Source organism: Oryzias melastigma, linkage group LG21 (assembly GCF_002922805.2).
Source record: "Oryzias melastigma strain HK-1 linkage group LG21, ASM292280v2, whole genome shotgun sequence".
Taxonomy (NCBI): domain Eukaryota; kingdom Metazoa; phylum Chordata; class Actinopteri; order Beloniformes; family Adrianichthyidae; genus Oryzias; species Oryzias melastigma.
Window position 1 is genome coordinate 1,202,552 of NC_050532.1, and position 12,926 is coordinate 1,215,477.

Sequence of the window (12,926 nt, forward strand, 5' to 3'; positions counted from 1 at the left end):
TCCTTACCATACTGGACTGAACCAAACCTGTGATCTTCTGAAGAGAGGTCGACCGCCCCACCTCCATCCACAGCCACCTCATAATGGTATGGGCTAGCATCCCAATCACCATCGGAGGCAATCCCAATGAACAAAGATATTAGGTGATAGTCTGATACTAGTAGCAATACCATTCCTCTAGTCTGGAACTGAAATGACAGCACTTGGCCTACGGGGCCATTTTACCAATTCCAGATCTGTGAATGACCTACCAGCAATCCTTACCTTAACTCCATTAAACACTTGTGGGATCAGCTTAACTATATTGTTTACTGAAACACCTGCTTGTTAAATTGATTAATTATTGAACTGTCAATAAAAACTGTTTCTTTAACCTCCAATCCTCCCATTTAAACAAGAGTCAGTGGCAAAAGAAGCTGTTTGCTTTTGGCAGATAATTCCTTTTCTTTGGCACAACTCACATACTTAGTTCTCCTGCTCATCCCATTCATTCCTCAAATGAAGTAATAAACAGGCCTTCCACCAGCAGAGGAATTTGTTTCCAATTGTGTTTTGTATGTTTCATGACACAGTGCATTGTTTTCCCAATAAGATCTTCATGTCTTCTGCCAGATTTTTCATCAATATTTCCAAATGGGTGGCTTACTGCTCTGCGGGACCACAACTACCCCATAGAATAGTCGATTAGAAAAGTCACTAAACTTGTTGAGCTGATTATGTATGCTACAGATACCCAGGTACACATGTCCCCCAATCTAAAGGCTTAGAAAAATAAAAACCCACGATGTGGATATATAGTGGCAGAAACTTACCAAAAAATATTATAAATACTAAACAAAAACATCCCTCATCCAGTCTAAAAATCAAGCTTCTGAAAGGACAAATCCATCAACTTTTCTCTTTCCAACAGAAAGAATCAAGGCTGACTAAATACATTCAGTTTTCTGCTGAAAATCCTTACCAAGCACTCTCTGCTTTCACAATCATTTCTGTAGTGTTGCAGCAGCCAGGACTCTTGGAACAGTGTTCCAAACTCCTGTCAAAGGAAAGGAGTTCATTCATCTATTAAAGGGCTTCCAGGCGATCCGTATTTAGGTATAGATTTGCTTTTCTAAGACCTACGGTTGTATCCATTTATACAGAATGCAACACCTTATTTTCTGTAGTTATGTAGTCTCAACAACACAAAATCTCCCTGAATCCTTAAAAACTATGATCTGCACATCAAAGCTAAATAAAAGTAAAAAAAAAAATCCCGTTATAAAAATGTCTTGACATCAGAAGAACATCCATTTTTTGAATCAGTAAAAGGTGCAAAAAATGTTTGATAACAGACAGTTCTACCGCAATACCAGTATCTAAGTAAAACTAGCCAGCATCACTGTTGAGTTAAGATTAAAGAAAATGATGCTTAGTTTATCTAACTTCACAAACGTTTTCTGTCCTCTCAGACACTGAGCGGTGCTTCAGTCAGCTAAGGTATCCTCTCCACCATCGTGAGGCAGAAGACACACATTTTACTGGACAAGTATAAGAATTCTCTGTTCCATCATCTATGTGTAATTGTACATACATAAACCTTTTAGCATTTATTCTTGTATACCTAAAAGGCTATACAGGCTGGTAAACTCTCACGATGTTAACACATTTTGTTTAAGTTTTTTGTTAAAGACGGTGTTTGAAAAGCACTGTAGTCTCTGGAGATCTTCATAAATTCAAGTTAAAAAACATATATGAACACACACACACATTATAAAGTGCATGTTTACATATTGATTAAGCTAAAATAGGGTTAAATTTAACCTGCTTAGAGTCGAGTTAGCCGGCCTAAATAATGTAGTCTAAACTCTGAATGAATACAGTTAAGTGTCTCATTTTTAAAATTCTGAATTGATTGTTTGATTTCAAATAAATATATATATATTTTTTCCACAGATACATAATTTACTTTAATTTACATTTAAGGTCCCACCCCATTTTTGATCTATTGCAACATAATTCCCAGTGGACCTTTAATTATATTTATGCAGTTGTTAGCCACAATAAAAAAAAATGTTGTTTTGAAGACATACTTTCTGCGGAGTGGCAGGGGTTAATCAGAAATTCGCCTCTGAGTTGTGGGTGTGATTGTTGGCATGGAAGCAACCCTTCGCTGATATCCCATCATCCCTTTGTTTATACTCTCCGCTGCTAGCTTACAGCCAATCACAACAAAAATGGCGAGCAGTATTGAAAAAAACACCACTTTCTCTGGAGTGGGTGTTTAAAAGGTCAATCTTAGAAATAGCACGTGCTAATCTACAATGTTGAAACGATTACTGCCTTCATGGAAATTTTATTTCAATTTGAAAAATCTAAGGAAAGAAGACATGATCTCCATCTTCTGATGAAGTCATCTTCTGCACTTTCAGCTCTTCTTTGTCTTTGGTCTTCACCAGAACCTCGTCCCTACTGGCCTTCACCATAGCACCGTACCAGCTCGGATTCTGGGAGGGGGCCTGAACTGATGCCCAAACCACCTCAGCTGTCCCCTCCTGGTGTGGAGGAACTAAAAATAAACCAAGCTCCTTGACTTGTTGATAGGAACTAATGCACACACACTTTGAAGGGATGTTCGTTTCAACCATTAATAATGATATCAATTAATAATGATATCAGATGATCTCCTGTTTTAATTAAATCGCTGAGGATAATTGTTGATTTCACCTGACACAACATCACGTGAAATCCTGTAACAGCAGCATGTTTCACTGTCACAGCCAATGCAGCAGATACTAAAAACTAGCCACAGACAATCAACACAAGCAGTGAAATGAACAGTCTTTCTGTTCCAGTAGAAGCTGCTTTTGATCTGTGCATAAAATTAAACGTTTACACATAAACACAGACAGTCGCTGCAAAACACCACCACTCTACAAAATGTGAAAAAAAATGGCAACTAATGTTGAAAATAAGGCTTAGTGTGCTTGGTGTGAAATGTTCTGATTTATGTCAAAATCTAATTCCTACAATTCCTATGGCATTACTTGTACTGTGCCGTACAGGTATTTATCTCCAAGTCACACTAGTTGAAGTTTTGGCTAAAGATATCCTGGATCGATTTCAGGTCAGTGAATGTGATCTTTGAAATGAACCAATATCAACTATGCATTGTATCAGCAACTACAAATTTCATGAATCGAATCGCTATAAAATTAGTCACTTCACCCCCATCTCCCATGTATCAAGTCCAACTTCACCCATAACAAATCTGTCAACAGCCAAAACTTTTCTGTGGATTGTTGTTTTGTTTAGCAGTCAGCTCCACACTCAGTTTATGGCCTGAGGATAAAATCATTTTCAGGGTGGTTATTTTTAAAACATGTTTATGGAGTATGGGCAGCAAGGTGGTGTCGTGGTTAGCACTCTCGTCTCACAGCAAGACGGTCGGGTTCTATCTGTGTGGAGTTTGCAGTTTTACTTGTGAACGTTGTCTCCAGGCTGTGAATGCCTAGCACTATGAGAAACTGGCGACTTGTTCAGGGTGTACCCCACCTTGGCCAATAGCTGGGTTGGCTCCAGAAACCCTGGAACCCCAAAGGGGATTCAGCAGGTTATGAAGTACCACAGATTGTCTAATTGTCCATTTCCTGAATTGTGATAGTCAGAGATTATCGGTTCAGTTAATACACACACGTCTGTTATGCCAGAACCTGAAAAACGCAGAAAATGACTCTGTTTATGTAATAAACCTACTAAAGTCATTATAAAGTTGAGGGGTGATGCTTGTAAGCTTGATGGCATCTGTACATTGTTCAAAAATCATTTAGCTTAAGGTCCTTATAAAGCAGTGACCCACTTGATTCAGAGTAAACATCTGTACTTTATGTTAATAAAAGAACATAAAACTGCCTTTAACCTGTAAAACAGTCCAGCTGTTAAGAAAACAGACCAGACTGGAGTACACCCAAACTGGCTTTATTACTCTCTAAGAAAAATAGACCTTTCACTGAAACCAGATGTTAGAAGAGGACAGAATGCCTTTATAAATGTGATTATCAGTGGTTATGCAGCCTCACCAACCTCAGGTCAGCTGGACGAGTGGGTTATTATTATCAAAGCAGCTCCGGTTAATTCATCAATGCACAAAGCTACTGGTGGTGGCCAACTTTAGCCAGAAAAAAAGCCAGCTGCTGCTTACAAACTGGGCCCCGGAGGTAGCTCTAAGAGGCTTGGCTGCAGAGCGCGTGGAGCCTGCGCTGATCTAGGTCAGTATTCACACGGTTAATTAAAGAAACCATGCTTGAGTTATTCTGTTCAAACACAAATGCACAAAGCAATTTAACATTTCAAACTCACAATGAAACCGACACCTTTCCTATTTGGGAAAGCCGAAGAAAAGCTGCTGAGAAAGGCAGCAGTGAAACTGAACTTGAGGCCCGACGGTCCCGGTAGGTTGTGTGAGGAGGGGGTGAGCTCCTTCCACTGGGACACGGGGCCAAGCCTCAGCCTTCACAACTGGTCAGCTCTTGGAATGGAACATATTCAACATCCCAGCTGTAGGGTGTGAGACCCGCGCATACATGCAGCTGCCTGGGCTGGTGTTGAATTTAGCCTTAATATGCACCTGAGTGTTTCTCTAAGGCCATGAGGTATGTAAATGAAAGGCAGCTCACTCTATACATAGTTAAGCACTGTTGAGAGAATTATATTCATTGCTGAACCCACAATAAAGCCAAAAATTTAGGATTGCGGGGACTACAAAAAATGTTCAGCAAGGTGTGTGTGTGTGTCCTCCATCATTGGAGGACACCCCCCCCCCAACACACACACACCCCGACACATAAACATATGTAAAATAACTCAAAACTGCATTTCTGCGTATTTCTTTGTTCAATTTGTTAAGGATCAGGAGCAGACGACAAAATGTTGTTTGAATAAGAGCTTATTTGTGACGACTCAGACTGACTTGGACCAATCACTGCTTACTAACGTCATCTGGTTCCAACATGGCGGCATTCATATTTGCCACAAAAGGGCAACTGAATTGGCTTCCTTTAGCCCTCGTGCTAAAGGAGTGAAGATAAAAAATCCTTGAAAAAGGAAAGTTCAATACTTGTGGGGTCCAGATGACCATACGTTTAATGTAAACATGCCTAGGATAGCACAAGGGTTACTTGGAGTCGGATGTAGACCATTTTCTATGAGTCATGTCACACTCCAACAACCTAAAGTCAATTCTGTCGCCTTTTAGGGCAATACGAATGCCACCATGTTGGAACCAGACAACGTTAGTAAGCAGTGATTGGTCTAAATCGGGATGATTCACCGTTTCTATAGCAACTACTCATCAATCAATAGTGTTCTTGAAAGCTGAAAACGTTGAAGCTGATAAAAAGCTAAAATATTAGTTAAACGTCAAATTAGCCTAAAAAACTGAAAAAAAAATTCTAAATTTGCCAAAATAGCTAGCATGGAGCTGAAATATTAGCTAAACTCAAAAGTACCCTAAAAAACCTTGACAAAGGCCAAAAGGGTAAAGAAAGCTAGCATAATGTCATTATAACTTTCAACTTTACTACACTCCGACTCCATACAATATAAAGTAACGACTAATCGACTACTGTTGACTATTTTAATAGTCGATTAGTCGACTAATCGTGGCAGCCCTAATTCTAGTATTGCTCGCTATTTTTGTCACATGCTAATGTTAGGCTGGGGGTGTGTGAGGGGCTGTAAGCTAGCAGGAGATCGTGTAAAGCTACAGTTTTAAAGTTTAAGAAATTTAGTTTTAGAGTGTTCAATAAATGTTTATCCTGTTCGGCCCACGACCTAAAGTGTGTTTGGATTTTGGCCCCTTGAGCGATTGAGTTTGACACTCCTGGTCTAAGGCCAAGGATAACCAGTTTAATTTAGTCTGTTTAGTTCAGTTTATCAACAAGCTATTGTTTATATTTCATGACTGACTTTCTGCTTTAAACAGTTACCTGTATGAAGACAATTGTTTTGTGATATTGGCCGATATAAATAAACTGAACGGAATTGAATTCAGTGACAAATCTCTAATGATCTCCTTGCATTCTGCAGAAACTGTCCCAGAAAATAACAGACTTTTGATTTTGACAAAAAAATGCATATTTATAATTAAAAGACCACTAGGAACCATTTTATGAAAGATGAAAAGATAATAGAAGCGGGTATTTAAGTTCTGATGACAATAAATTATTTTAAAAACAGCCTGCAGGAAACAATCTAGTCAAAAACAGCTATTCCTAAATGTATGTGAACTAATTGGCTGGCATCTATGGCATGTTTGGGTTTAGAGCTGCAAAAATGACAAACAAAAGCAAAGCTTGTAGTTAGTGTCTTTCTGCAGAATGCTGCTCTCTCTTCTTGTGGAGAAAAGCTCAGGAACACACTCTTCTGAGGATGAACTAGAAAAGTCCATGGCCTGCAGGCACAGCATGTCGCTTAATGTCTGAGTCAAACTAATGGACTGCTTCCTTCTACGTGCCTCTCACTCCTCCTGCTCTCTTCTCATCTCATCTCCAGAGCAACGGCTTTTTTTTCATCCCGGATTTACCCTCTTGTCCTCTCGGTGTCTTTATTTGAATCCTCCCACCCATTGCATCTCTTCATCCTCTTGTCTGGGCAGCCTATAAAACTTAGGAAACACCGCTGAGGTTTTCATTACAGAGTTTCTAAATACCAGCACAGTAAAATGAGGAACAAGTGTATTCAACAACACACACCGCCTACACAAGTCCACTCCGCACGGCCCAGAGGAAACACACAAAGCCGCACAAGCACAATTCCATTTGACCTATATTTAGTCCTGCATATGTGAATGTGTGGGTCCAGCCCAGAACATGCACTCTGACACCACATGCAGCATGCCGGGCTCTTGAAGTGAGGCTGAGTTTGGTTCGGCTCAGTTTCTGGATCTAAAACCGGTGCTTGAAAAGGAGTCGTGGCTGCGGCAGCTCTCCACACAGCGAGCGGCGGGTCGGCTGATGAAAAGGCTGCTCTCGCCCTCCGCACATTAAATCACAGGCAATCTGCTGAAGAACCCGAGCGAGGCCGGGACTCAGGGAAGTCCAACCGCTTTGGCGCAGCTGAGTCAAAGCATTTAAATTTAAAGTGGATCGCTGATTGAAGAAGGTTTTTTTTTTTTTTTTAATGGCCATTAGAAGTTTCTACATTATGCATCCTGCAGAACTGACGGAGGAGCAGGCTTGGAAACTGTTGAGTGAGACCGGCTGAAATTGCTTGTGACTGTGTGAGATTTGAAAAAAGCGTTTTCAGGCTTGCCTAAACACGCTGATCAGGCATCAATGACATCACAGACAAGTCCCCTAACCAGTCGGCTGAACTGGGATTCAGGTGGAGCTTGTGTTTGCACATCCTGTGAAGTTTGGCTCTTCCTCTGCATGATGTCTCCTCGTTTGCGATGGATTTTAATTACAGGATAAAAGTCAGCCATACACCAGGATTTGTGGCAGCACAGATGGCTAAAACAGGATTAGAAATGAAAGGTGAGAGCTGAAGTAATACTCAATCTGGGGGCGTAATCTGCTGCAGAATCTGCAGAGCATGCAGGCTTCTGGTTGAAGGTGTGAGTCAGAGAAAGTTGAATGACTGACTGGAACTTAATCCACCTTTTGGAGGCTTCAGTGTGAAAATTGACACCAGGGAAGCAGATCCGGACTGTCACTCCAGGAGGCCTGGATCAGAGCAGATGTGAGCTTTCATCCCTGCAACAACTGCCCCAAGGCGGGGCTCTTTCGCGTTAAATGACAGCAAATAAGTGCAAGGATCACGTCACCTTCTGCACGAAAAACCCAGTATGCAGTTTGAGCGCGCACGCGCCCGCGTGACAATCCATCAGGAGAAGCTCATTAAAAGCCCAGGTGACCCGCGGCGGAGGAACCCGAGCCGCGGAGGAACACTTACTTGCCGATGACCTCGCAGAGCTCGTACACATCTTCAAAGAGAATGTCGTCGTCCGCCATAGTCCGAGTCCGGCCGGGGAGAACGGATCTCCCCCAGAAACGTGCGTCCCAAACCGGATTATGTTCCTGAGCGGAAGGCCACGAGCGTCAGATCTCCGCCGACAGCTGCGGTGAGGCGCGGAGCGGTGGTCTCTCCTGCTCAGCGGCTGCCTCCTTCGTCGACCCCCCGACCCATCCGCCCCCTCACCGAACACACCGACGCCGCTTCAGCCGCGGGGTGGGCGGCAAGCCGAGACCTCACTAATCCAGCTCCAGAGCCCACTGGTTCGGTCCCGCCTTTCCCGAAGCTTCTCCCAGCAGGAAAACTGACACACACCGACAAGTAGTCCACCGCGCGCGCGGCTTGTCTCGCGGCTGCAGACGCAGCGGAAGGAATGCCCGCACGGACCCAGTGGGCGGTGTTGTTCATCAGACTCCGGTTACATGGATCCAGGTGGGTTACAGTGATCGCATCCCACGGGTGATTATCGTCAGAGTCGCGCTCGCTCCTCCTCCGGTGTGCGTGACGAGCCGGGCTCCAGCCTCGCGCCTCCGTAGCTGCCTTTTCTCCCCCGGTCAGCTCGGCAGCCCGGAGTTTATCTCTATTCCTCCCACCGTCGCCCGTGAGAGATCTCCCGGCTCGCGGCTGCAGGGAGCTTCCAGAAAAACAGGCTCCTCCCACTCCTGAGTTATGAAACTACTCCCTGATTCTCCATTTTGGCGCTTTTCTGCGCTCGCCGTTCGTCATTCAGGCTGGTGGACTTTGAGCCAATATGGCGGAGGAAAGAGCCAGGGAAAGTTTCCGTATATGTGCAGTTTCTTAGGGGGTTATCAATGAACAGAAAAGAAGCGGTGAATGGATAATGTTAAAGGACCCAAACAGTGAACTGTCTCCAAGCCAATAAGATAGTTTTTACAACCAGAAGTGACTCTTGTCACCCATGTATAATATTTTAGTTTCATAGTAAGCTAAATTTATACATCTTTAAATAGAACACAATAAAAGTTTACCATAGTCTGGGTGAATGCTTGATTCTGATTTGCTGCAGGGTGTATTAAAAAGTGAAAATGCCCCCCGCCCCCCCAAAAAAGTTCCTGTGACCATAGACTGTATAACCACTGGAGAGCTTAACCCCTCCTCCCCTGGTGGTGGTTCACTTTCGGCTTATCCCTTTCGGGGTCGCCACAGCGTTACAGCACCCACTGTTTCGCATCAGTGATTTGGCAGAGTTTTTATGCCGGATGCCCTTCCTGACACAACCCTGTACTTGAGGGGCACAGGGACCCACCCAGTTAGGCAGCAGCGTCAAGGGTCTTGCCTAAGGACCCAATCTGGGTGGAGATCAGTGGACAACCCTGGCATCAAACCCAGGGCTCCTGAGTGCCAGCCCTTCACCTAGCCCACTGAGCCACCCAGCCGCTTCTTAACCCCTCCTCCCCTCCTGTTCCAAATAGGAAGTACCTGCTGGTTCCAAGAAGTCGAAATACCATAAGATATGGTCAAAATTCTTCCCTACTTACTACAAAGTGTGTTTGCCATTTTCCAGTAATGTCTGAATCTACGATTCCAAAATTGAGTACACATCAAATTTCCCGGAAGTATTTGCAAAAAACGAGTGTGCATCTATGCTCACTACATTAGCAAATGTAGACCACAATGCATTACGCTCAAACACTTTTTGAAAAAAAAAAAACAGTTTAAATGTATTTTTTTTTACATTTTTATGATCAGAAAGTGTCTAAATTGCTTTTAAAATTTTAAAATCCAGGGTACTATGTTTTTTTTAGTAGTTGGGGACTAGGGTGGGAATTCAGACATAGTCTTTATAATCACTGGACAGCTCAACCCTTCCCGCTTTCTGTTCCAAATAAGAAGTAGCTGCTGGTTCCAAGAAGTCAAAATCCCACAGACTTCTATAGTTATAACTCCGTCATTCTGTTTGCCAGAATAAGAATTCTTGCTCTGGTAACACTTCTCTCAACATATTTCCAATTCTAATTTTATTTGTTCATACATTTTTTTTTTTGCTTTTATTCAGTTATTTAAGCTATAAACTGACCAATGAGATGCCTCAGTAAAAGCAAGCGGTGCCCGCTAGCCCCGACCTCGAATGTTTGATTGACAGCTTCCCCCGTGCCTGCTTTCAGTGGAAGTGGTGTGGCTTTCCAACAAGCTCAATCATGATTGGTGACTACTGTGGCCCTGAAAATGAGACTCAGTTAGACTCGGACCAGTCACTGTTGTCTGGCTCTAAAAGGCGACGCCCGTATTGCAGTGAAATCATTGTCAGATTTGGCCGGAGGTAAGGCATTTTCTATGGGTGACACCCCCCTTTTGTCCAGTGATAATAATATATGTCTTTGGCTGTGTCCAGTTTCCTTCACTACTCAGAACATAGTACACTTGATGGGTATTTGTCATTTTGTAGTGCTGTTCAAATCTAGGGCTTTGTCCGAATTCCTTCTCTATTCCCTACTAATTAAAAACGATATAGTGCAGGATTGTCTAGTCCCCAGGATTTGAAAAGCACTTTGGACACCATGCTTACTATTTCTTTTTTTTCAAATGGCGAATATGACATTGATTTCACGAAGCAAAAACATAATGCAAGTGTTTTACGACAAATTGTTTATGAATCAATTGTGTGCTGATGATGAATATGTTGATGACTTATTTAAAAAAAGGAATTAACTTTCTTTTTTTTTTGCAAAAATTGTTCAAACACATTGCATTGTGGTCCCAAATCTAGTTAGCATCTATGCACACTAGTTTTATGCAAAAAATTCTGGGAAATTTGTAGGGCACTGGGTTTTGGAATTGTGGATTAAGACAGCACTACAAAATGACACTGGTGAAAAAATCCTCTAGTGAGTAAAGTGAGAATTCAAACACAGCTTACGATTCCAAAATCGAGTATACTAGAAATTTCATCGAAGTCCTTGTGAAATACCATTACTGATGCTCACTAAAGTGGAGAATACACACCACAATGCATTTAATTTCAACAATATGTATTTACATGTATTTTTTTAACAACCCACATTTTCACCACTAGAACAGAATGAATTTATAATCTTTAATAGATTTTTACTTTGTGAAATTGGTTACGTCATATTTGCCATTTAAAAAAACAAAAGCAGCGACGGTGGTGTCTGAATTATTTTTTAAATCCAAGGCACTATATAGTCCGGCACCATGTAGTTTTTTAGAAGTTGGTGAGTATGGAGGAAATTTGGATATACCGTAAGTTCTATTTTATTGAGTTGAACTAAACGCCATTAGGTAACCAGAACAATAGAAACTTGGAAAACATGGTGGACATGTTATTCAACTGTATCACACCAGCAAAAGAATAGAAAAGATCTCTGGGCTTCAAATAGCTCTTTTATAGACATGCCAGTATTTCCATTAAGTTTTAGCACCAACAACAATATTGCTTGTAGTTTTAAAAGGTTTGTCATCAACAGTCTGTCTTGTTTATCTTATTGCTTTACAGAGTGAATGTGTGTTTTTTAATCACTTTATTATTAATTATTTAAATACATTGTTTGTTGATACACATTTAATGATCTGAGTTCATGGTGAATATTTCCTCAATAAAAGCAATGTTGGAAACTACTTGTGGACTTCTTTTCTTTGAAACAAACTTTTGCTTCATTATCTGGGGAAAAAAAACAGGCAGTAAGAGGTAAACTTTTCCTCTGAACTGATGCTTTTCTCCACTGGTTAATCTTTATACACCAGCTGCAGGAGAGCAAGGTGCAGGATTGGTACCATGACAACCCCTCTATCCGCTTACCAAAGTTAGCAAACCTTTATATGATTGAACTTGAATCAACATCTAAAAACTTACTTTAGCTTAATTCAAATTAAATAATTTTCAATAATTTGAGGATTAATAAACAGATTATCATTTTTTCTACATATATTACTGAGTAATACATATTTTTATTACTGTACATGTTGATAATATTTATTTATAGTGGAGAAAATAAGTAATTGATCCCTTTCTGATTCTGTAGGTTTGCCCACTTAAAAATAAACTGACGGTCTGTCACCCTGCTGGTAAATTCATTTAAACAGTGAGATCAATTACAAAGACAATCAAGAAATTGCCTTTAAATAATTTTTATACATCTATTTTCATTTTATTGAGGGAAATGAGTTTGATCCCCTATTGACCATGAAGATATCTGGTTAAGACAGACTAGTTGGAATCTCCTGATCAACCTGTCACCTGGATTGAAGACACCTGTTTGATCTAAACGACTGTATAAGAGACACCTGTCCACAGAATCAGTCCATCAGTCAGACTCCAAACTCCCCAACATGGAAAGACTAAAGAGCTTTCAGTGGATTTAAGGGAGAAGATTGTAGACCTGCACAAGACTGGAAAGTTTTTGATGTCCCCAACTCACTGATTTTTAATGTGCTGGCAGTACCTAAACTCAAGGGATGAGATGAGCGCTAATGAACAGTAGAAGAAGAATAGAAGAAGAATCTCCTCCCGCCACTGCGTGCGTGACCGTGCTGCTCCGGTGTGGATACCACCTGCTGAGCGCGGCCGATGCGCAGGTCTAACCGGCCGCGTGCGGTGCGTGACGGGAAGGAGATTCTCCTTCTATTGTATTTTTACTGTTCATTAGCGCTCATCTGCATCTACAACAGGGAGAACCGAAAGTAAAAGTGTTGAAAATCTCCCAAATCTTTCTGAAGACTTTGGTTTTCACAACTCTGTCCTTTTAGATGTCTGACTTAAAAACTCACGCGCGCACCAGACTTGGAGGCCAGGAATTTAGGTGTGCGCGCGTTTATATTGACTCTTCATTGAAAGTGTGCACTTGATTGACGCGGCCAGTGTGGTAGCACCTGTAACCCTTCCGCTCTCCTTGGCTTGTTTACATTAAAAATGGGGTCATCTGGACCCCACAAGACAGTGCGTTGAACTTTTTTTT

At 41.6% G+C, this 12,926-nt stretch overlaps 1 protein-coding gene across 17 annotated transcripts in view; it reads right to left on the reverse strand.

Moving 5' to 3' along the window:
* caska (calcium/calmodulin-dependent serine protein kinase a) overlaps positions 1-8,783 on the reverse strand; it is a 136,334-nt gene extending 127,551 nt beyond the window's left edge. For all 17 annotated transcript variants that reach the window (XM_024286027.2, XM_024286024.2, XM_024286028.2 and 14 more), the window contains exon 1: positions 7,933-8,783. In XM_024286027.2, the coding sequence (XP_024141795.1) occupies positions 7,933-7,991 (59 nt within the window). In that variant the 5' untranslated portion in view covers positions 7,992-8,783. The remainder of the gene's footprint in view (positions 1-7,932) is intronic.
* Positions 8,784-12,926: the final 4,143 nt, after the last annotated feature.